The 23,690-nt window shown below is 63.3% G+C and overlaps 1 protein-coding gene and 1 long non-coding RNA gene across 3 annotated transcripts; one reads left to right on the top strand and one right to left on the bottom strand.

Annotated features, from left to right (window-relative positions):
* Positions 1 to 3,685: 3,685 nt before the first annotated feature.
* LOC306646577 lies at positions 3,686 to 5,418 on the bottom strand. Its single transcript, XR_013759875.1, has 3 exons — positions 4,491 to 5,418; positions 3,934 to 4,445; positions 3,686 to 3,788 (listed from the first exon to the last, which is right to left on the bottom strand). It is a non-coding gene; the product is annotated as an uncharacterized lncRNA (long non-coding RNA).
* A 137-nt stretch (positions 5,419 to 5,555) lies between these two features.
* TLE5 (TLE family member 5, transcriptional modulator) lies at positions 5,556 to 11,786 on the top strand. 2 transcript variants are annotated; one of them, XM_079115210.1, is made up of 7 exons: positions 5,556 to 5,935; positions 6,005 to 6,102; positions 8,912 to 8,975; positions 9,697 to 9,741; positions 10,056 to 10,118; positions 10,870 to 10,944; positions 11,021 to 11,786. In XM_079115210.1, exons 1-7 carry the CDS (start codon positions 5,909 to 5,911, stop codon positions 11,237 to 11,239), a joined length of 591 nt encoding a protein of 196 aa, XP_078971336.1. In that variant the 5' UTR covers positions 5,556 to 5,908; the 3' UTR covers positions 11,240 to 11,786. The 2 variants fall into 2 exon arrangements, with proteins under 2 accessions (XP_078971336.1, XP_078971335.1); XM_079115209.1 differs by having other exon boundaries at positions 5,564 to 5,935; positions 11,018 to 11,786.
* The last annotated feature ends 11,904 nt before the right edge of the window (positions 11,787 to 23,690 follow it).

Here is a 23,690-nt window from a genome sequence, read left to right as displayed (position 1 = left end):
GAGTCGGTGGCCCATCTCCAGGTGCGGGCGGGCGCTGGGGAGGCCTGGAGCTGGGGCGGCTGGCGACTGTTGGTCCCGACGATGCTGTGGCTTAGTCGGGCGGGCGGAAGGCGCAGCAGTCACCCAGGTGCCAGGAGGCGGAGGCAGGAGAGCAACGTGTTCACGGCCAGCCTGGGCAATTTAGTGAGACCCTTTCAAATTTTTTGAGACATCGAGGGGCTGGGCTGTGGCTGGGTGGCAGAGCACTTGCCTGGCATGTGTGAGGCACTGGGTTTGATTCCCAGCACCACATGTAAATAAATAAAATAAAATAAAGGTCCATCAACAACTTAAAAAAAAAATGTTTACATAAACAAACAAACAGGGCTAGGGTGTAGCTCAGTAGAGCGCCCCTGGATTCAACCCCAGTGTCACAAAAATAAATAAGAAGCTAAAAGGTGAAGAAATGTGTTGTGTTATGCAGGCCAGGTGCCTGGAGTCCCAGTTAGAGGTTGAGACAGGAGGCTCTCTCGAGCCCAGGAATTGGAGACCAGCCTGAGCAGCACAGCCAAATCCTGTGTCAAACAAATAATTAAAAATACAAGGATGACTTTTTTTTTAACTTTTAAAATTTGCATTACAAGCTGGGCACAGTGGCGCAGGCCTGTTATCCCAGCGACTCAGGAGGCTGAGGCAGGAGGATCATAAATTGGAGACCAGCCGCAGGAACGTAGTGAGACCCCATCTAAAAATAAAAAATGAAAAGGGCTGGGGATGTGGCTCAGTGGCAGGAAGTCCCCGGGTTCCATCCTCAGTACCAAAAAAAAAAAAAAAAAAAAAAATTGTATCGTGCAGGTGGAAGCCACGCAGACACCCCTCAACCCCATGGAGACTCTCGGCCGGCACTTCCCGGGGGGCTCAGGCCCTGGGTTCCCACCCCAGCTCTGTGGATAAACCAACGAAATCAAAAACTAACAAGTAAAGTGGAAAGGGAGGCAGGCGGGGTCGTGCCCAAGCTGGAAGCCTCGGTGGACTCCCGGGCGCCCGCGGAGGAGTCGGGCCTGCTCAGGGTCAGAGCTGCGGCTGAGCGGCAGGTCGGGCCCTCGGAACTGCCCGAGGACACATCTCACCACCCTGTGCAGGCGCTCAGGGATCAGGGCTCCTAGCAGCCAGTGGCAGCCCCCGCCGACGTCTATCAAGAGATGAATCAACAAACCATGGTAGATGATATTCAGCCATAAGGAGGGAGGGTCACGCCTGTCATCCCAGCTACCCAGGAGGCTGAGGCAGGAGGGTTGCAAACAAACAAAAAATAAATAATGACACAGGCAGTCAAAGGAGGCCTCACTGGAAGGAGCAGGAGGAATTAGTCAAGGTGAGGGATGGGGAAGAACACTGGAAATAGCAGAGCTGTGCAAAGGCCCTGGGGCGGGACACAGCCTGGGTGTCGCACACAGCAAGGAGCCCACGTGGCTGAAGCAAAGAAGAGGGAGGAGAGGGATGGAGAGGGACGGGGCTGGCCCTGCAGGACCCTGTGGGCTGCAGGGGGACTTGGAACGTGGAGGTGAGGTGGGAGCCCCAGAGGCTGTGGGCAGAGGAGGCAGGGACTGGATTCCAGGGGGCAGCCCTGCAGGGGAGGCCTCTTGGTCCTCCTTGGCCCCCACTCTAAACCTGCCTGGCCCACGGTAGGTGCTCAGTAAGTGTTCAGCGAAGCAATGGGTGAATCACAGCTGCATTTAGGAGTCCTCGTGTGGGCTGAGGACCCCAAGGCGCTGAGATCAGTGTAACCCGTCACCAGCCAGTGTCCGCCACGGGGCTCCAACCCCGAGTGGGCAGCAGAGGCCACCTCCACCAGGCCTGGCGGCGGGAGGTCCTGGGCCTGCAGGCAGCCACCTGCTTCCTCGGGCCTGATTAATGGCCTGCAGCCCCATCCATCACCGGCCAGCACCCCCGCGGCCCGGCTGGGGCCAGGGCCATCTGTAACGGGAGAGGGATGCAGGAGACAGATGCCCTGCCTGGCCCAAAGTGGCCGAGAAACGGGCAGCCAGGGAAGGCCGCCATGTGGGCGGAGGCGCCGGGAGGTGGACGTGGGGCCACACGCAGGGCACGCCGTGCCCCTCCCCTTGGTCAGTTCAGGATCCAGACCTCTCTGTCCGGGGGCCGTTTCCGTGTCCGACCCTGCCCGTAGGGCCTGGCTGGGCTGTGGCCTCCACTGCCGGCCTCCCGCCCACCTTCCAGAGCCTTCTGCCACCAGCTCTGGGGAATCCGATGCCCTCGGCCCATGCTCCCAGCTGGGGTGATTCCGACCCCTAGGGCACATGTGCAGTGCCTGGGGACATCAGCAGGGCCACGGAGGGGAGCCAGGGCCCCAGGCCCAGGGAAGCCCGGCCTGCAGCCTGCTGAGCATCACCTCGCTCGTGCTTGGGGTAGGAGCTGCCCACACAGCCTGGGGCCAAGCGTGAAGCCAGCCTTACACCCTGGCTCTGCCACCTCCCTGCTGTGTGACTGCAGCCAAGTCCATCCACCTCTCTGGCCAGCTCTCAAACAGACACCACGGCCACGCCACAGTTCAGGCGCCTAAGCCAGAGCCTGGTGCAGAGGAGAACAGACACTGGCCGCTCATCAGTCACAGGGGCATCAGCACCCTGGGCTGCTCCACAGGCTAAAAAAGCCCTTTTTACCTGAAAACCAACCACCATTTCACAGAGACTCTGCTTCAAAGGGCTGGGCCCCTCAGAGAGGCCACTGACCCCACATGCCCCCGGGGCCTGGCTCTGCCTTCCCCACCCAGTGCGCTGAGGCTGAGCCTCAGACCAGGTGGCTGCCCAGAAGGGCCCTGCGCGGCCCAGGGCTCTGCTGCCCCCTTCTGGAAGTTCCTGATCATCCCTCTCCTCTGTCAGCAGGGTGGGGGACTGGACCCAGGGCTGACCACCCAGCTCTGCTCCCAGCCCCGTTAAATGCGGACAGGCTCTGGCGGAGCTGCCCAGCTGCCTGCCTGGAACTTCTGATCCTCCCGCTCGGCAGTCGCTGGGATGACAGGGACCGGCCACCACACCGGCAATGTTCCTCGTCATTTCTAAGCAGGGCCCTGCATCCTCATTCTGTCCTGACTGCCCAACGCTCTGTAGCCCATCCTGATGGGGACTCCGTGTGACCTGTGGAGTCTGCGATTCCAGAATCCAGCTGGAAGGCCGGCCGGGCACAGCCTCCTGCTCCGCTACTCCAGGCCTGGGCCAGCCTGACCCTCGTCTGCACAGCTGACCTGGCCTGCCCCACTGACCCTGTTCTTGATTTAGCATGTTGATACCTGCTGCTGATTTTTTTTTTTTTTTTTTTATGGGTCTCATTATGTTGCCCAGGCTGGACTCAAATTAATTCCTGAGCTCATCTGATCCTCCCACCTCTGCCTCGAAAGTAGTTGGGACCATAGCTGCCTGTGCCTGGCTTTCTGTGCTGACCTTCATTTTGAACAGAAGCCAGATGTGGCTGTGCACACACTTGTCATCCCAGCAACTTGGGAGGCTCAAGTAGGAGGATGGAACCTGAGGACAGTCTCAGTAATTCACCAAGAATTACAGATCGCAGATTAGCAAGACCTTGTCTCAAAATAAAAAATAAAATCAAGTGCTGGGGATGCAGCTCCTTGGTGGCGCATCCTGGGCTCAATTCCCAGTAGCAAGCCAGTCAGCTGCCAGCCTAACTACACAAGGCCTGGTGCGATGGCCACGCCTGTCGTCCCGGCCATTCTGGAGGCCAAGGCAGGAAGATCACAAGCTCCCCCAGGCCAGACGAGGCACCTTAGTGAGACCCTGTCTCAAAATAGAAATAAATAGGGGTGAATGTAGCTCAGCTGCAGAAAGCTTGCCCAGCATGAGGCCCTGGGCTCCATCCCCAGAACTGGGAGAAGTGAGACCTCTCGGCAGTGGGCGGGCCCAGGTGCCCAGGTGAGCTTACCGTCTGCCCTAGTCGCAGCCCCTTGCCTGCTCAGTGTGGAGCAGGGGTCCCACTGTGCACCCAGGAACAGCGCAGGCCCAGAGGCAGCCCAGTCATGGAGAGGGCCGCGCTGCCCGAGGGCTTTAAAGTAACACCGTTTCCACAGCTTCTTGGAGGCCCAGGCTGCACAAGGAAGGGAACTCTTTCAGAATTGGAGCCAGGGCACGGTCTTCCTCTGCCCACAATGGTCCATGGCGCCAACCTCCCTCAGGCTGATAGCCTCCACCCAGCTGGGCATGGTGGTGCACACCCATCACCCTAAAGACTGCAGAGGCCCAAGCAGGAGGATTACAAGTTTGAGGCTAGCCTGGGAAATTTAGAAAGGCCCTAAGCAACTTGGCATGAAACCTGTCTCAAAATTTTAAAAGTTTAAAGGTTTGGGGATGTGGCTGAGTGGTAAGTGCCCCTGGACTCAATCCACAGGACCAAAATATAAGCTAAGCCTAAATCTGGTGTGGGGTCTGGTTCCATGCCTGGCAGGCACCATGGCTGTGCCTGTCATCCAGCAGCTCTGCAGCTGAGGCAGAGGCAGGAGGATACCAAGTGTGAGGCCGCCTTAGCTACTGAGACCCTCTCTCAAAATAAGGAAGGCCGAGGGGGGTGCAGCTCAGTGGCAGAGCCCCCCAGGTTCAATCTCCCCCTCCCTACATGCAGAAAACAAAAACAAAAACAAAATACAACAGACAAAAGAAAGGGAAAAAAAAAAAAAAAAAAAAAAAACGGAAGAAAAGAATGGATTTGCAGGGCCCAGTGCAAAATGAAACCAGGAGGGCTCTCGTTCAAAAATGACTGAAGAATTTCAAAACACACCAGCAGAGAGAATCAGCCCAGGCCCTTCTGAGAACAGGCCCCGGGGCAGGCGCAGGATGCAGCAGGCCTCCCTGCCGGTCCTCCTCCCAGGCCACCCCTGCCGGGGCAGTTCTGCCTCAGGGCCTTTGCGTTGGCCTCTGCCAGTGCGTTCTGCTAACAAGGCCCCACCCTGGGCAGGCGTGAGCCCCTGACTGCGTCCCTCTTGGGGCCAGGGAGGCCCTCTCTGACGCCGTCTCCCCTGCCCTGTCCAAAGCAGCGCCTGGCCTCCCCGGCCCACGGCTCGCGTGTTTCCCCTTCGCTCCGGTGGGTCCGACCCGCCGGGGAGCGGGCTCTGGGGCTTTGTCTCGGCCTCCACCCGGCCGGGGGCGTGCACCCCGCCCCCACCCCGCCCCGGGTCCTGGAGCACAGCCTGGCACACAGTAGGCGCTCAATAAATGTGTGTCGAAGGCGTGGCTCCTGCGAGGCCGGGCCAGCCGGCCGCCTGCATGCCCACGGAGGAGGAAACTGAGGCCGGGCGCGGGCCGCCGCCGGCCCGAGTCACGGTCGGCGCGCACGTCCGCGGCCCGCGTCCGGGTCGCGCCATGGCGGGCCGGCGGCGGGCGGCGGGCGGCGGGCGGCGGGCCCCTCTCCTGGGCGCGCGGGGAAGCCGAGGCCCGGCCGCCCGCGCGGCCCCCCGGGCCGGGGCGCGGCGGCGCGGCGGGCGGGCCGGGGCCGCGGCCCGGGGCGGGGGCGCGCGCGGCCAAGGTCACCGCGGCGGGCCGGCCCGGGCGGCGGCCGGGTGGGGATCCGCAGGCCTCCCGGGCGCGCGCGTCCCCCCCTCGGCGGCGCGCACGGGGCTCGGGCGGCGGCGGCGGCGGCAGCAGGTGGAGCCGGAGCCTCCGCGCAGCCGAGCCGCGGCCCCGCGGCGTCGCCGCCATTAGACAATAGCGCGGCGGCCGGGCGCGCGGGAAGCGGGGCCCGGGGCGCGCCGGCCGGCGCGGGAGGGGGCGCAGGAAGCGGGCGCGGCCGGGCGCGGAGGCGGCGGCCGGGAGCTGCCGATCGGCGCCGGGACAAAGGCGCGGCCGCCCGGCGCCCGAGCTCCGAGCGGGGCGCAGCCCGGGCGCAGCGCGCCCCCCGCCGCCCTGACATGATGTTCCCCCAAAGCCGGCACTCGGTGAGCGCGGGCGGGCGGGCGGGCGCGGGCGGGCGCGGGCGCGGGCGCTGACCGCCGCCCCTCCCCCAGGGCTCCTCGCACCTTCCCCAGCAGCTCAAGTTCACCACCTCCGACTCCTGCGACCGCATCAAAGACGAGTTCCAGCTGCTGCAGGCCCAGTACCACAGGTGAGCCGGGCCCGCCCGCGCCCGCGCCCCGCCACTCGGCCGGCGCGGTCGGCCCATTTCCCAGACGCGAACACCGAGGCGCACGGTCCCGGTGACGCGCGCTGTCACCCAGCCCCTCGGGAGGCCGAGGCAGGGAGCATGGCAAGTGCAAGGCCAGCCTCAGCGACTTGGAGAGGCCCTGTCTCAAAATAAAGAATAAACAGGGCTGGGGTGTGGCTCAGGGGTGAGGGGCGCCGGGCTCCGTCCCCGGTACCAAAAAAAAAAAAAAAAAAAAAAAACATATATATATATATATATAGATATGTCTGTATGTCTGTATGTCTGTAGATCTGTATGTAAACAAAACAGAACCGAGCCCTGGGAATGTTAAGATAATCCGCCTGGAGAGCCAGCCTGTGTGGCGTCTCAGCCCCGCTCTCCCCACCAACTCCCAGCCCCTATTGGATAACAGCTTTCCCAACAGCTGGATTTAGGGGCTCATATTCCAGCTCTGTCACCTTTTAAACAATCTGCGGCCTGGTCTTCTGTCTCTCCCTGGTGTAGGGAAGGTTTCCTGCTCCTTCCCCACCAGCACTCTCACAGTTCTAAAGGACTCGGGGAAAGGAGCTGATAGTGTCCTAAAGCCCAGAGAAGTTAGGAATTTTCTGCAGGATGTACAGCAGCCAAGTAGGAGAGATCCCCACCTGACTCCCAGCTTACAGTGCTCGCTCCCAGGAGCAGGAGCGACTGTCAGAGGGCCTTGCAGCTCAGCTCACGGGCACACCTGTGATCCAGCAACGCGGGAGACTTGGCCGGGGAATCCAAAGTTGAGGCCAACCTTAGCAATTTAGGGAAATCCAGTCTCAAAATATAAAATAAAAGGCTGGGGATGTGGCTCCCCCTGGGCTCAATCCCCAGTACTAAAAATTAAAGAAATAAAAATAAATAATAAAGAGCAGTCTTGCCAGGGCGTCAGGGAGGTGGGAGGCCGGGCCTGGGCTCTGCAGGTGAGGCCTGTGTCCCGGCCACGCATTCTTTGTGGATCCTGGGTTCTCCAAGAAGAAAGGGGATTTTTTCTGGTGGTCGTTTTAACGAGTACTTGGCCTTTCTGGGTGCTTCCCAGGTGCCGAGTGCTGTTCAACGGCCCTCTGGCTTCACCCTCTTGTCCCTTTTTTGTGCCCATGTCAGAGGGGAACGAGAGGCACTGGCAGCCGAAGGCCCTGGGACTGGCTCCTGGCAGGCCCCAGGAGCTTGGTTCCAGTCCCCCGATGCCGCGGGCCTGCTGCTCCCCGCCAGCGTGCTGAGCCCAGATGCTGGTCCATTGCCAGCTGAGGATCTGAGTGTGACCACCGTGCTGGGCCTCGTCCACTGAGGGGTCCTAACATGTTGGGGGCACGCTTGGGGCCTCCCAGGTACAATGGCCCAGGGAGACTGGAGCCTCAAGAAATTCTGGAATTCAGGATTCTGGGTGAAGGACCGGGGTGACCCAGTGGTCAGCGCTAGCCTCACAGGCAGGAGGGGCCTCAGGGCTTCGCGCTCCCGAGGCAAGCTTCTGCCACCCAGCCCAGTTGGTTTTTTAAATGGTGGCCACCAACTGACATTTTCTTTCTCATTTTGTATCTTGTCTTTGGGTGTGTGTTGGTTTGTTGGCTGGTTGGTGCTGGGGACGGGCCCTCGGCACGCACCCACCCAGCCACGTCCCAGGCCCTTGTCAGTTTTTATTTTGAGACAGTCTCTCTAAGCTGCCCAGGCTGACCTCAAAATTGCCATCCTCCTGCCTTAGCCTCCCAGGTCTCTGGGATGACAGGAGAAGAGCCCATGGGTACCCGGGGGGTCCACCCTCAGGGCCACTGCAGGGGCGGGACTGCCAGGCTCCTGGGCTTGGGATGGAGAAGCACCTGTCCAGGGCCCGCAGGAGGCCGCAGCCCCCAGCACCTGCCCTGCAGGCGGGTCCGTCCCAGGACGGCACTGCCCCAGAGATGTGGGCACCTAGCCTGGCAGCCGCATGGCAGAGCAGGGACCCAGGCCAGCTGGGGCTCCCAGCCCTCTGTGCCCAGGTGCTGGAGGCGGGCATGCAGAGCCCCTGCGGGACTGGATTTAACCAGCTGAGGGACAGGGACGCCTGCCCCTCCCTGCTGGCTCTCCTTCCTCATGACCTTGAGGGACCTTGGAGAGGTGCCCACAGCTCATTCTTACCCGGACGGCCTCAGAGGAGTGACGTCTGGGCCACTGCCCTGGCGTGCAGATGTGCAGGGTGTCTTCGCTCAGCCTGGGCTGCGCGGGGCCTGGGGCTGCCGGCTGCTCCTGCCCACTCCGCCTTATTTATCTCCGAGGGAATGCAGGCCCGTGGTTGAACTGGGATCCTGGGACGTCCAGTCCAGAGCCGACCTGGCACCCAGGTCCTCCCACCGCCTCTTCACCTGTCCTGTGTATCTAGAAAATTCTCCCCCGTGGTTGAGAGCTGTGTGACCTTGAGCCAGCTCCTCACCCTCTCTGGGCATCCATTGCCTCTGTAAAGGGAGCATGAGGAGGGTTCTGCTGATGTGGCGGTGTCCTGAGAGGGCCCGCTCTGGCTTGGGTTGTTTCTGGGATTTTCATGGCTTTTCTGCCACCGTAGCTGCAGGCTGGTTTCACGACACCCGCTACAAAGACTGGGAGCCGGCTTCCCCTGCCCAGGCCCTGCCCAGTCCCTGCCCAGTCCTTGCCCAATCCCGCTGGACGCACCTGCCCCAGGAGGGCTCGTGCTCCACTCTCCAAGGTGGCCTTGCCCCGGGTGCTGGGCCCTGGGGTCTCGTGCCAGCCCCTCTCCTTTCTCCCTGTGCGCCCTCAGCCTGAAGCTGGAGTGTGACAAGCTGGCCAGTGAGAAGTCTGAGATGCAGCGCCATTACGTGATGGTAAGGACCCTCGGCCTCCGCGGGGGACAGACCCCAGGGCCTCCTGCCGCAGGGCGGCCGCCAGCTCGGGCAGCGTGAGGACTTGGGCGGCTCTCTGCAGCTGCCCCACTGGCCTGGCCAGCCGCCTAGGTAGTAGCCGAGGTGCCAAACCACTGGGTCGAGCTGGGCTGTCCTTGGCACTGAGGTGGAAGTGGCAGCCGGGCACTGGAACTGACGTGCCCCCCAGGCCTGGCACCGGGCGCTTAACCCCTCCGCGCCCAGGCCCAGCAGGAGGTGGGTGCCCGGGGGCCTGCACCTTCGCTCCTGCGGGGCTGGGGTCCAACTGGGCCTGAGAAGGACGTGGGCTGTGGCTGGGGTCCTGCGGGACGAGAAGGAGCTTGCTGGACAGCAGGGGATGCCTGGGAACGCCCAGGAAGGTGCTGGGCTCCTCCACAGGGGCAGGGGGGAGCCAGGAGAGGGGCAGGTCAGCCCTGGGCTGCTGAGGCCGCTGGCCCAGGAACCAGGCCCGGCGGGCTTTGTTTATCCTGGATTATTTATACCCAGGGAGCCCGGCCCACCCGCAGGCTGGACAGAAAGATAAAAGCTCAGGAGCCCTGGAATGTGGGGGAGGGGTGGCGCAGCCCCGGGCCTGCCCCTCTGCTGGACGGCTCTGCCTGCCCCCTGCCTGTGGCCTCCCCTTTGTCTCTGAGGCCCGTGCTTCCCCACCCATCTGTCCCCACAGTACTACGAGATGTCCTATGGCCTGAACATCGAGATGCACAAGCAGGTGACCGTCCCTGGCTGCCCCGGCCTGGGCAGGAGCAGCTGCCCTCACCTGACACCTGCAGCCTGGGGGGTGGGGGCAGCCTTCCCCACAACCTGCATGGCCTCTCCTTTGTGACAGTGGGCAGGGGGCACGTGCCCATAGGCTGGTGACCCTGGAAGCCCCTGGCCCTCTGGGGCTTGGCTCTTGCCTCTGTCCTGACCTGGGGATGTCCCTGTATCCCCTCCCTCCTTGGAAAGGGGCTTGCCCAGGGCCCCCACCTGGCCCAGTCTTAGACCTGCCCCTGCCCTGCCTGGGACTGAGCCTCTGTGTTCCAGGCTGAAATCGTCAAGAGACTCAACGGCATCTGTGCCCAGGTCCTGCCCTACCTGTCCCAGGAGGTAAGGGAGCCCAGGAGCCCCCCAGCCCCTTCCTGCTGCCAGTGCTCAGCGCCCGGGGGCAGGGACTCTGCTCTCTGGGCCTCCCTGACACCGGCCTCTAGTGAAGTGGTGGCAGGTGTGTGGGGCGGGGTGGGCAGGGCTGGGGAGGCCCCACAGGCCCAGACACAGGCAGGGGACAGGGTGTGGCCTGTGCACAGACATGTGCCCGACCTCCTGCCCTCAAGCCCCCTCCTGCAGCTTGTCATTGTCCTGGCCCCACCCGTCTTCCCAGGAACCCTTCTAGCAGGACACAGGGAAAGCCCCAGAGGAGCGGGCACTTGCGCCTCCTGCCCTAGCCTGGGGCTTGCCTTTCAAAACAGGGTTCCTGGTAGCCAAGGCAGAAAAGGGGCTGGGTGGATCCTGGCATCTGATGACCGACTTTGAGGCAGAACTGGGTTAGGAAATGACCCTGTGTCAGCCCTACCCAGAGTTTAGCCAGGCCTCTTAGGGTCAGGATGTCCCAGTACAGCTGCGCAGGTCGTGTACTGCGCAGAAGCCATGTCCGTTATTCCTTGCCGGCAGTCCAGGCTTCTCTCCTCGCAGGCAGCCTTTCCCCAAGTACCCGGCACACAGCCTTTTGAGCTGCTGTGCGCCTCCATTGGTCCCCACTTGCCAGATGAAAAGGCCAGGCTTGGCGACAGGAAGCGGCGGGAGGGGGCTTTCCGGCGCTCCCTGGCCACATCCCTGACCCCTCTCTCCCACCCGCCTCCAGCACCAGCAGCAGGTCTTGGGAGCCATCGAGAGGGCCAAGCAGGTCACTGCGCCTGAGCTCAACTCCATCATCCGAGTAGGTCCGGGCCCCGGGGCGGGGGGACAGGCGCCCCGCCGGGGCTCACGCTGGCCCGCCCTCCACCCCGCAGCAGCAGCTCCAGGCGCACCAGCTGTCGCAGCTCCAGGCCCTGGCGCTGCCCCTGACGCCGCTGCCCGTGGGGCTGCAGCCCCCGTCGCTGCCGGCCGTGAGCGCGGGCACCGGCCTGCTGTCGCTGTCGGCGCTGGGCTCGCAGGCGCACCTCTCCAAGGAGGACAAGAACGGCCACGACGGGGACGCGCACCAGGAGGACGACGGGGAGAAGTCGGATTAGCGGCGGCGGCCGGCCGGGAGGCGGGAGGGCACGGCGCGGGCCGGCCAGCGCGCACGGTGCCGCCGAGTGGCCGGTGCGGCTCGCACGGCCCGCCCCGCCGCATTGATGGGCGCGCCCGCCGGGCCCCGGCGCCGCGCGCAGCCCCCTGGCTTCGCCCCTGCCCAGCCGGCCCCCTTCCTGCCCCGCAGCCTGAACAGGTGACACCCGCCCAGGTGGGCCACGCCGAGGGCTGGAGGGCAGCCGGGGGACCAGGTCCGCGGGGAGCAGAACCTCAAGAAACCCACACTCCCAGCACCCCTCCCGCACACGCCACCGCCGCCCACCCCGGCACTGCATGCGACACCTCCCGCCCGGGCACCCAGTGGCCCAGGACCCACCTGCTCCTCCTCCGCCTCCGCCTCCCCCGCCAGTTCCAGACGCCCCCAGCCACCTGGTCCCCTCCCGTCGCCCCCGAGGGGGCGAAGTGCAGAGAGCTTAGCGGGACACCAGGGTGGGGGCGGCCCAGGACTTCCCTTCTCCCCTTCCCGAATAAAGATGAGGGTACTAACGCTGTCTTGGCCTCTCGGTTTATCGTTTTTCTTTTCCCAGTACGTTGGCTGGGCTAAGCGGGTGTGTAAGGGGGACAGAAGGCAGAAAGGTGGTTCGAAAACAGCAGAGCACCCACACAGCCTGCTGGGCAGCCTGCGGCGCCCTGTGATCTCGCAGAGAAGGGACGTGGGCAGCGGCCTTAGCCATGCCTTTCAAATAAGGACAGAAGGCTCCCTGTCCCGCCTCTGTTGGAGGGGCCTGCCTGGGGCGGAGGGCACTTCCTTCCACTCTAGTCACCTGGTCCAGGGTGGCACCAGGGTCCCAGGTAGGTGATACTCAGAGAGGGTGTGCTCGAGGCTTGGGGTTACACAGCATGGCCCAGATGCTGGCATTACCCAGGTGGGTTTTCCTTTGGTTTGGGGCCTGGGGACTGAACCCAGGGGCATTTTACCACTGGGCCACATCCCCAGCTCTTTTTAATTTTTTTCCCTCGAGATAGGGTTTTAAGTGGCCCAGACTGACCACCCGCTTGTGGTCCTCCTGCCTCAGCCAACCAGGTCACTGTGATCATAGGTGTGCACCAGTGTGCAGGTCAGCCAGCTGTTTTGACAGGTGGATAAAGGGGCTCAGAAAGGCTAAGGGGTCCCTGGGCCAGCAAGAGACAGCTGGTTTTAGAAACTCAGGCCAGAGACTCCTGTGCTAGTCCTTTTCAAAGAAGACCCCTCACCAAGCCTGGACCCCACAGGAAGCAGGCTGCAGTCCCCCACTGCCTCCGCCAGTGGGCCCTCCCTGGGGACCCGCCCACACCCATCTCCACATTGGCAACTTTGTTACTCAGGGACTCAGACGGAGGGCATCCCAGGCTGTCCATCCATTCTCAGCAAGTGCTGCAGGACATGGAAGCCCAACTCCCAGGAGCTGCGCACTTTGGCAACAGCTGGCTGGGGGGAGAAGCCTCCGTCCCTAAGGAGAGAATGGTCCCACCCAAGCCCACTGAAGCCAAAGCACCTGGAGGAGCACCAGTGTGTCAGCACAGTGGCTATATCTGTCATCCTAGCAGCTGGGGAGGCTGAGGCAGGAGGACCACGAGTTCAAAGCCAGCCTCAGCAACCCAGTGAGGCCATACACAACTTGGTAAGGCCCAGTCTCGCAATGAAAGATAAAAAGGCTGGGGTGCCAGTTCACCTCCTGGATCATCTGCTACCAGATATATTAGGTGACTCTGCCAAGCACGCCCGGAAGCGGGTATTTGCAGTCCGAGGTCAGTGGTCACTGCCTCAAGGCAGAAGCTAGAGCTCCAGCCAGGGCAGAGGGCTCAACTGAGACTTTCACACAGTGGCTTTTATGCGGACAAAGAAAAAGAGGCCACACTGCAGGCGACACCAGGCCTGCACACAGGGAAACCAGCCCCTGTACCAGCAAGAGAGCACAGCCACCAGGAGCCACCCTCACGACTGTCATCCCAAGGGCTCTGGAGGCCCAGGCAGGAGGATCCTGAGTTGGAGGCCAGGTCTGGGGATGAGGCTCAGTGGTGGAGCCCCTGAGGAGAGGAGGTGGGAGGGAGGGAGGGAGCCACAGGGCTGCCTGATTCCACTTACAGAAAGAACACAGGGCCAAGGTGCCTGCGGGACGGCCCCTGGGCTCCTCTCTGTGGAGGCTGCCCAGGAGCTGGTCACCTGCCTGGTCACCGTGCCTTCTCCTCAGCGGCAGGGTGCCAGTGAATCTGCCTGGCAACTCTCACCCACCGCTCACCTCCAGTGCGCTCCAGTTCACGACTTTGGCTTCTTCCTTTTACTCTGTTTCACAATTCTTTAAAATTTATTTTATTTTACTTATTATTATTGTTATCATTTTGCCAGGCTGGCCTCCCACCTGTGATCCTCCTGCCCCAGGCTCCGGAGTTACTGGGGTAACAGGCGCCACCTCCCCGGGCTCACTTTTTTTTTTTTGGTTGCGGTGCTGGGGGTCGAACCCAGGGCCCGCTCTACCAACTGAGAGCCACAATCCCCAGCCCAGCTCACAACTTTTTAAAAGACAAAAAATAGATTATTTTTGGTTTCCCTGGCCCTTGGAACAAATTATAAATTCCTCACCTAGGCCAGAGAGACGCGGTCGCCCGCCTGGCTGCCCAGCCCTCTAAAACCTCCCACCCAGCAGCGGTGGCCTCCAGCTGCTCGCTGCCCCGGGGCCTTTGCACCGCAGCTCCTCTGGCTGCAAGGATCCCTCCCCAGCCTTCGAATCCTCCGCGTCTCGGCAGGAGTCCCTCCCCTGACCCTCTCCCGAAGCAGGGTTCCCTGCCAAATCCCAGGTTCGGCGGCCTGGGGCTGGGGTGGGTCCCCAGGTGGACGTCAACCCTGGCTCTTCCACCTGGCGGGCACGGGCAGTGGCTCGGCCATACCGCAGCCCCGGGCCTTGGTTTCTTTATCCGTAAAACGGGTGAACTCGGGGAAGGCCGGGAGGAGACCGGGCCTCCCTTTCCGGGGCGCCGGCGCAGGCGGGCGGGTCCGCACGGCGCCACCCGAGGACCCCACGGAGCCCCCTGCGCAGGCGGAGTGGCGCGCACCGTCCCGGCCGCGGCGGGGGCGGAGGGTGCGGCCCCGCCCGCGCGACCTCGGCTAATTGATCCGCTAATGGGCCCGCGGCCCGCAGCCTAATGAGGCGGAGGACAAGGGGTAGGGATGCGGGAGGAGGGAGGGGGAGGGAGAGAACGGGGAGCTGGGAAGGCAGGAGGGTGGGGGATGGGGAGGCAGGAGGACGTGGGAGGGAGGAGGACGTGGGAGGGAGAGAAGCGGGAGGGAGAGAACGGGGTGGGCGGGAGGGGGAAGGGGCGGGAGGACTGGGAATGGGAGAGGAGAGTGGGGGTGGGGAGGGAGCAGGGGCGGGGAGGGGAGGGGAGGGGAGGGGAGGAGGGGGAGGGGAGCGATGCTCCAACTTCTCCTCTGCACTGGAGGGAAGGGACCCGGGAGGGGGCCTCCTAGGACCTGCCCTTCAGGGAGCACCGTCTCCAGAGGCCGCGCGCTCTGCCCGCTCCCCCTGCCCCCTCCCTGGCTCTGAGGCAGGGACTGGGCCTCGGCTGGGGCCAGGAGGACCCGGAGGGCCTTGCTCCTGTGCCCGTCTGCGCCAGGGTTTTCGTGTTTGCTGGGTACCAGGGCTTGAACCCAGCGGCGCTTATTGAGCTGCACCCAGCCCTTTTTACTTTTTATTGTGTAGGTTACTGTGGGTCTCTCTACGTTCCAGGCTGGCCTTGAACTCACGGTCCTCCTGACTCAGCCTCCCCCGTGGCCAGGATTACATGTGTGCGCCACTGTGCCCAGCCACGCAGTGGTTCCGAGTCCTCAGTGTTCCCAGGCCAGCCTGCAGCTCAGACTCCTGGCATCAGGGACCCCACCCCACAGGGCCAGGCCAGCCTATATCTCTGGGTTGGAGGCCTGTGGACCCCCACTGCTGTCCCCAGCCAGGGAGGAGAACTCCCAGAAACGCAAGTTACAATTAGGACGTGAGGCAGCTTGAACGTCCTACGGCTGTTCACTGGGACCTTGCGCTGGGGGCGGCCTTGGAGAGGGAGGAACGGGCGGCTCTGCAAATGGGGGCAAGGCCTGGGCAGAGGGGAAGGCAGGCCTGTGGGGCGGGACGCTGCCCGCAGCACCAGAGCCCGCTGGCTTGCTGCCCACAGGTGGGCACGCAGCTGCTAGCCCACTAGGCACAAGCCGAGAGACCCGGGAGGCCATGCGAGCCTGAGCCTTAGAGTGACCGCGGACTGGCCGAGGGCCTGGGAGCGCAGGCTGTGGCCAGGCACCTGTGTTCCTCTCTTGATTCCTGCATTTTTTTCTTTTTTTAAACCCAGGGCCCCTGAACTACGGAGCCACGTCCCCAGCCCTTTTGGTTTTGATTTTGGGGCAGGGTCTTGCTATGTTACCCAGGCTGGCCTGGAACTTTCCGTCCTCCTGCCTCAGCCCACCAGTCACTGTGCCCAGCTGATTTCTGCAATTCTTGAAAATGTCTGTGAAGCCATTTTACAGATAAAGGAAGGCTCGGGGGCTCCAAGTGACTTGCTTTAGGTCACGCAGCCAAGGAAGCTCGATTCAAAGGCAGGAAGGCCCACCTTTTTGACCACTCATTCTAAGAAAAAGAAGTTTCTGGACCCAGGTGGGGTGGGGAGGCGGAGGCCTCTTGGGGCCCACCCTCCCCGTCCCCTGGCTTCCTTCTGGCTGCTGTGGCCTCTGCTGCTGAGGGCCCCTGACGCAGTGAGTGAAGAGCTGGTGTGTCCGGCCAGTCCAGAAGGACCTAGCCTGCCAGCCTGGAGCTGGGACGCCGGGGTCCTGCAGGTGTGTGGCAGGACAGGGTAGCCAGCTGCACGGCTAGCAGGCTCCTGGGAGAGGGCTGGGGAGACCGAGGGGGAGCTCAGCCACTGAGTGCCCGCTGGCCAAGGGCTGTCCCCACGGCCCTGGCCCCGGAGGCCTGTCTTGGCCGGGCCGGGTGTCTCTGGCTCTGGCCGGTCTGCTCCTTTCTGCTCCTCTGCTTCATAGGTCCTTGAAGCTCTTTCCCTGTCCCTCTCTTCCCTCCCTCTGTCCCTGTTCTGTGCCCCCCAGTCTCAGCCACCTCCCCCAGGCCCCAGCCCTGTTGGCTGCTGGCCAGGCCTGGAAGCCCATCTTGACCCTCCCCTGCTCTGTCATCCCCTCTCCCTCCTCTCCTGTCAGTCGGGGCTCATCCCCCGGACCCCGACCCAGGAAGGCAGCCCCTGCCCGCAGGACCTGGTGGGGCCTGTTGGGCCACCAGCTGAGCTGGGCCCAGGCAGTGAATGGTGGGCTCCGAGCTCCCTGGCCCTCAGCCAGGCCTGGGAGGTGGGCAAGAGGTGGCCCCTGGGCTGGTCCTGGCTTCCTTCAGTAGAATGGTGTCCTCTTATTCCTAAAGCCAGCATCTACTAGGCGCTTGCTGTATGCACCAGGCTGGAGCACAGAGGAGGAGGGGGAGCTGGTTTCCGGGCAGGTGCTGGGGGCGGACTGGGGCAGGGAGTCAAGAGGCCGCTCTGAGGTCACCTGGCGGGCAGCAGGAGCCTGTCCTGGGAAGCTGCATGGGGACAGAGACCCAACTTTCAAGCCAGGAACTGTGGGGGGCGGGGACAGGCGGGAGGTGGGGCTGGCCTGTCCATCTGGGTTCCTGTTTCTGCGGCTGCGCAGGGTGGCTGGCCAGGCCTCCCCCAGCCACACCCCGGGCCCTTTTTATTTTTTAGGCGGTGTCTCCCCAGATGCCCAGGCTGGCCTGGAACTTGCCATCCTCCTGCCTGGGGCCCCGAGTGCCCACTGTGTCCTCCCTGTCTGGACTGGAGGGCCACCGTGAACCCAAGGGGAGGCCAGGGCCGCAGCTGCCTCGCCCAGGGGTCCTCTGGCATAGAGGATGCCACCGTCCCTTCCCAGATGAGCAGGCTGAGCCTGGAGCGGGGCTGGAGGAGGGACACTCAGGTGTACCACCCTGCGGCCCGTCAGGTGCTGTGCCTGGGGCGTGGGGCAGCAGTGTCCAGGGCGGCTGGGGACCACGTGAAACAGGGCCCATGGAGATGGAGTCACCTGAGTGGCAGCTCAGCCCCACGCCCCACCCGAGTGTCCTCGCTGTGCCATCTGAGCCCCTGATTACCCAGTGGACACCTTTCTAGGACTCTGCCATGTCAGGATGCCACCATGGCACGGAGGCAGGACCTCCTGAGTAACTCAGCTCTGCGGGTTACCCAGGAGGCTCAGCCTCAGAGCTCAGCTGCAGGTGCCCCTGGCCAGGGGCCTGGCTGCCTGCCCAACACGCTAGGTGACCCTGCAGAGGCCATTGCCATCTCTGGCTCACCCATGTGTTCTCCCAATAAACACAGTGCAGCAAACCCGGGTGGGGGGTGTTGAGCCGACCGCAGACACATAAGCAGGACAGTAGCAGGAGGGACAGGCCTGTGAAGAGGGTCTGTGGGAGGCACTGTCCGGGAAGGAAGGCTACGGCCAGGCTGGCCCCTCCAGGGTGGGACACTTGATACTGCGCTGGCAGGGCAGGAGGGCCTGAGGGGATGGTAGGAGCAAAGGCCCTGAGGCTGGTGCACTAGTGGACTGGAGGTTGGTGGGGCCAGATCCACATGGAGGTGATGAGTTTGGATCTCATTCCGAGGCAATCGGGGTACGTAGGACCAGGACACCATCTGATTCTCTTTGTGAGTGATCAGCCGTGTGAGAGGGAGGGAGGGGACATAGCCCAGGCAGGGGTGGGGGTTGAGGTGCAGAGGAGGGCTGGTTAGGGCCCAGTGGGGTACAGGTGGATGCCCCTTACTGATCATTCACCGAGGGTCACTTTGCTGCTTTGTGGGTAACCCACGGGAAGACTGTCACCAGCTTGCTGTCCAGATGAGGAGACCCAGGCAGTCTTGCTTGTGCGGAGCCCCTGGGTCCTCGCTGGGTCCCCTCTCCAGCTCCAGCTCCAGCGCCTCCCGCCACAGGCTGCCAGTTCCCTAGCTCCCTCGGGAAAGGGGAGAAGGCCTTGGCCACCCTGGTGTCTGCTTCCCCCATTTCACAGCCGGGGGCCCTCGAAGACCCACCAGCAAGGCCAGGGTTCAGCTCAAGGTTCGCTGGTCTCTGGAAAGGGACGAAGGTGCCTCGGCTTCCTTCTGCCAGCTTTAGGTTAGGATGGTTGAAAGGCATGCCCGCCCCCCCGGCCCGCAGGACCCCAGCCCAAACACCCGCCACCGCCCAACCTGAGGTCTTCCCGTCGCCCAGGCCCGCCTCCGAGGCCGTGCTGGTCCTCCCGCTGCCCCAGCCCCGGCTACCGGCGGCTGAAGGGGTGCTGTTGTCGCCCCCTCTTCCCAGGCTCGAGGACCCCTCCTCAGGTCCCCAGTGTGGTCTAGCCCTGGCGCTGCGAACAGCCTCTGAATGACTTTCAGGACCGAGCCCTGCCTAGGGCGGTAAACCGAGGCCCAGAGAGAGGCCACAGCCTCGGGTTTGGGGGCGGGGATCCTTCTGTTCCTAAGCAGGAAGAAACGTGTGCGAATTTTCCAGGGGGGCTCGCGGCCAAGCGTGGCGGGGGACTGAAGCTCAGAGGTCACCCGCGAGCCCGGGGCCAGCGGGAGGGGACCGGCCTGGCTGGTGGCCCGGCAACTCGGCTGGGGGGCGCGGGAGGCAGAGGTTGGCGGTGTCGGAAGCCAAAGGCTTGGCCTCCCCGAGGGAGCCGCTTTCCCGGCCCGGGTCGGATCAATGGGCTGTAATTATACCGCGCCGGGCCCGGAGCCGGCGGGGAGGGAGCGGGAGCTGGCAGGAGGGAAGCGCGGGCGGGGGCGCCAAGGAGAGGGACCCACGTTACTTTGATTGACAGCCCGGGCCGGCGCGGCGCGCGAGCTTCTGGGGCTGGTAGTCCTTCCCGAGAAGCCCTGCTCTCGTCTGCTCCGCAGTCCGCTCTCGGGGACACCGAGGCGGAGTCCAGCCACCCCCGCTCCCACCTCCATCTGTGGGTCCAGCCCTCCCCCACCTGACCTTCTGGGGATAAAACTGAGCTGATGCCCGGTGCCTCCAGGCTCGGGTAAGAGTCCGGGCTCTTCCCTGGGGTCCCGCGAGACTACGCTTCTCCTTGCCTCGGTTTACCCATCTGTGAAATGGGGCGAAAGGCGCCGCCTCTGCCTCGCAAGCGGGCCGGGCTTCCGCAAAGTAGCAAGTTGGGCGACGGGCTCTGGTTCTTAAGGGGAGACCTGCCACTACTTGCTACTCCGTTTTGGGGGACAATCAAGCCGGATGCCCCCACCCCGTCCGGGCTCGGCAGTCCACGAGGGTCCCTGCTCTGCCTAGGGAGGGGGAACCACACTCACCATACCCCGCGGGCAGCGCCTAGCCGCCTTCCCATTGGCCCAGTCGATCTCACAGCCTCCTGCCATTGGTTGCTAGCATCCTGATCCCCATTGGCCAGCGCCCATTGTGACGTCACGGACCCATGTGGGAGCGCCGAGAATAGATTGGCTGGCGCGCTCAGCCAACCACCGTGGAGAAAGGAATTTCCACAGTAGCTGGGGCGGTGAGGCTGATTTAAGGTGGTCTGAGCAATCCGGGGTCCCAGCGCTGTTTCTCAGCTTTTTCCTTTTTTAAAAAACCCACATCCACATCATAAAAACTCAGCCAGGAACCAGGGGCTAAGTCTTTCTGTACAGTGGGAGGGCAGAGAGTGGAAACCAAATGCCCTTCTCCATTTGACAGCTGCGTCTCTCTCTTTGCAGAGGGGGAAACTGAGACCCAGGAGGTGGAGCTTGAAGTCCCTGGGTGCAGTTGGCTGGGGAGAGTGTTCTGGGTGGAGGAAGAGGGAAGAGACTGTGCTAGAACTGTTAGCTCCCTGCCTGTGAGTCCGCCTTGCTCCTTGCTCTGGCAGGATGTGCATTTCTGGGAGTTGGCAGTCGTAGGGGTCTCCCAGCCTCTCCCAGCCTCTCCCAGCCTGAGCCTCCCCAAATCCCACCGGCTGCTCCCAAAGGTGGGACGCTGCGGCTCAGAGAAGCTGCTCCTCCTTCCTGGCAGCTCGCACACACCAAGAGATGCGGTGTGTGGTCTTGCTTCCCAGGCACTCGCAGACCTGTGTGCCTCCCCTGAGGAGTGCCTGCCTGAGGGGGCCAGAGGCTGGGGGCAGTGAGCCTTGCTCAGGAAGGCTCCCCTGCTCTGCGGGCAGCTCCCCTCTGCTTCTCTGGGTCCCTTCGGGCCTGGCTCTTCTTTCCCCTAGCACTGACTCTGGGCCTGGGCACAAGCAGTGTGCAGCTCTGTCCCTTCCCTCCACCTGCCCTGGAAGCCCTGCCTGGCACAGCGTGGTGCTGGGTCCTCCTAGGGTGCCAGCGTCCTGCAGCGTGAGAAAGTGGTTCCAGAATAAATGCCCATTTGTATCCCAACATCAGGCAGTCTGCCCATTTGGGGAAGGGGCGAGAGGAGGCTGGGGAGATGGCTTTTGGAAGTGCTACCTGGAGGAAGGGGCTTTTGAGCCAGGCCTTGGAAGGATGCACTCTCTAGTCAGAAAGAGAGGGAGAGGGAATTCCAGGCAGAGAAAAGGCCCTGAGGAGGGAAAGAAAGCAAATCAGGTAATCTGGCAAGGTGGCCGAGCTGGAGGTGTAAGCTGCTGGAGGAGGTGAGGCTGACTGGGAATTTGTCCCTAGGGGCAGTGGGGAGCCAGGGGAAGATTTAGAGTGAAAGAGGCCAGACTGAGATTGAAGGCCACAGGGGGAAGCTTGCTGGGATGAGCAGGTTTGTGGTCCAGGTTGGAGAGAAGCCACATGGCTGGTGGAGGGAGGGCCGGTGGCTGGGGTGAGGAGGGGGTCACATGGCCACTGATGGATGCTCTGCCTGAGTGTCAGGGTGGATGTGGGGCTGACAGCATCAGGAACAGGTCTGGGGACACCCAGGGGAGATGGCTAGTTGGTGGCCGGGCCACAGGCCTGGGTCTCATGGTAAGGATCTAGGTTTAGTGATCCCTATGAAGGGGGTCACTAAAGCCTCAGAGGGAAAATGGGGTCCCTGAGGCACAGGCCGAGGTGACTTTCAGGTGACCAGGTAAGGAAAGAGAGAGCCCTGTGCTTGGCGAGAAGGGAGGGCCCCAGGTGTGGAGGGCCTCAGGGACAGGGGAGGGGGAAGCGAGGCTGTTCCCAGCAGCCTCCTTGAGATGACTCAAGGAAAGGCCTGGAACCTGGCACGGCGATCCACACCCGTCATCCCAGCAACTCAGGAGGCTGAGGCAGGAGGATCGCAAATTTGAGGCCAGCCTGGCAACTTAGTGAGGCCCTTCTCAAAGTAAAATGAAAAGGCTGGGACATGGTGCGGTGGTAGAGCCCCTGCCCAGCATGTGAGGATCTGGGTCCCCTCCTCAGCTCGACCAGAGGGCAGGTCCCAGGGTTGAGGAGTTCAGACAGGGCCTTTGGCAAGAGAGGGCCCGGAGAAGCCAGGGGTGGGTTGGGGCAGGTGAAGAGGGCTGGGTGCCGCGTGGGGACAGTGTGTGTCCTGGGGAGGCAGGTCATGTCCTGGAAAGGGCTTGGAATCGGGACTTCCCAGACCCCAGTGCCTGGAGTCATGGGCTCTTGGCACTGTGGGGTCATGTGTGGGACCTGGCAGGCAGGGGTGTGGCACCTGCCCTCGCCTCTGGCACTTGCCTCCAGCTTGCTTCATGCCAGGTTCCTGGGGGGCCAGAGGTGGCCAGCAAGGAGTGGGACTGAGGGGAGGCCAGTGGTGGGGTGCCGGCCACTACGGGAAGGAGCCAGAAGGGCCTTTCTGGAGGTGATAGGAGAAGCAGCAAGGCCTGCTTGTCCTGTGGGGCCCCGGTCCATCCCCAGCACCAAAAAAGAACAGTGTCCATGAGAAGCCACCGGGGAGCATCCAGGCAGGGACCCTCAAGTGCCAAGGCCCTGGGCCTGGGCGGCGCCCTGGGTGTTGGCAGACCAGGAGTCGGATCGCGGAGGGGGAAGGGGCTGAGGGCTTGAGCAGAGCATTGTGGGAAGGGAGTGCAGTTTGGGTCCGATTGTGTATTTGTCTTTGCAGTGCGGGGGTCAAAGCCGGGGCCTCACGCATGCCCAGCAAGTGCCCTCCACTGAGCCGCACCCCCAGACCTGGGTTGTGGTTTTGCTTTACTTCTCAGTACTGGGGGTGGAACCCAGGGGTGCTTTTCCACTGAGCCACATTATTTTGAGACAGTATTTTGCTAAGTTGCCCAGGCTGGCCTCAAATTTGCAGTCCTCCTGCCTCAGCCTCCTGGTTGCTGGGATTATAGGTGTGCACCATCATGCAAAATTTGATTTTGCTGGCAGCAGGGGCCGCTGAGCCCTCCAGCACGCACCCCCACTTTGCAGACCCCAGGACCTCTCTTCCTCTCCCTTCCATGGCCACCCCACTTTATCCTTCGGGTACAATCCTCCACGTCAGCCTTTCAGTGAGCCTCACCTCACGTCCCAGGCGGTGGCCCCGTTATGTGCGCACCCCCCGCCCTGCATTGGTCCTTTTGACACATGGGTACTTCTGTCATTTCCAGGCGTGATTCCTGCAATCAGCTGCCCCTCTCTCCCGAGCTTAGCCTGGAAGGGCTGGGGGCTGCGCTTCCTCACCCTTGGGTCCCTGTGCCTGGAGGGTGCTGGGCACTTGTCCTGGGTGCTCAGCCAATGCCTGTGTGCTGAAGAGGAGGCCTGTCTGCAGGGGCTCCTGTGCCCTTTCATGGCTTGCCCACCTAGAGGTCCGGTAGCAACAGGGGGCCTCCCCTAGCTGCCCCCACGGCCTAGCCACACGTCCTCGGGAGGCGCTGTGGACCAGGACAGCTCTGCACAGTAGGTCTTGGCGTGTTTGCTGACTGACTTAATGGACTCAGGGTTCTCTCAAACAAGATGGGAGCACGGGCTCCCCACTGCCAGGTGAGCTGGGTGAGGATGCTCCCGGGTGGTCGGGGTGGGCAGAGCCTCGCCCTCTGCTGGCAGAGCTGGCTCCCTCCCTGTGCCAGGCAGCCAGACTGGGCCTGCCCACCTAGGAGCACAGCTTCCTCCCAACACAGCCCCTGCTTCCAGAGGAGCAGCCCAGGCCCAGACGGCCGGGGCTGGCCGGGCTGTGCAGTGGAGCCTGGCTCCGTCCCTTCCCTGGCAGGTGTCCCTGCCTGCGCTTGGCAAGGCGGCTTCCTCCTGACCCTTCCATCTGAGCCCAATGTCACTGCCTGGGAAAAGCCATTTCTGACCCCAGACGGGTGCCCTCCCCACGGGGGGCAAGGAGCTCTGGTCGCTTCCTCGTCGGGGTGGAACCCTGGGCCTGGCCGCCAGCCTCAGTTTCCCCGCGGGCCCAGGGCGCGGGGACGGGGTCCCGAGCGCGCGCGCGCGGGGGGCGCGGGCGCCGGGCGGGGCGGCGGGGGCGGCGGCGCCACCTTAAGGCGGCCCTGCCCGCGGCTCCCGGCCGAGCCCCGCCGGAGGGAGGCGGCT

This window comes from Sciurus vulgaris (assembly GCF_902686455.1).
Source record: "Sciurus vulgaris genome assembly, chromosome: 16".
NCBI classification, from domain to species: domain Eukaryota; kingdom Metazoa; phylum Chordata; class Mammalia; order Rodentia; family Sciuridae; genus Sciurus; species Sciurus vulgaris.
This window is presented reverse-complemented; position numbering and strand designations above follow the sequence as displayed.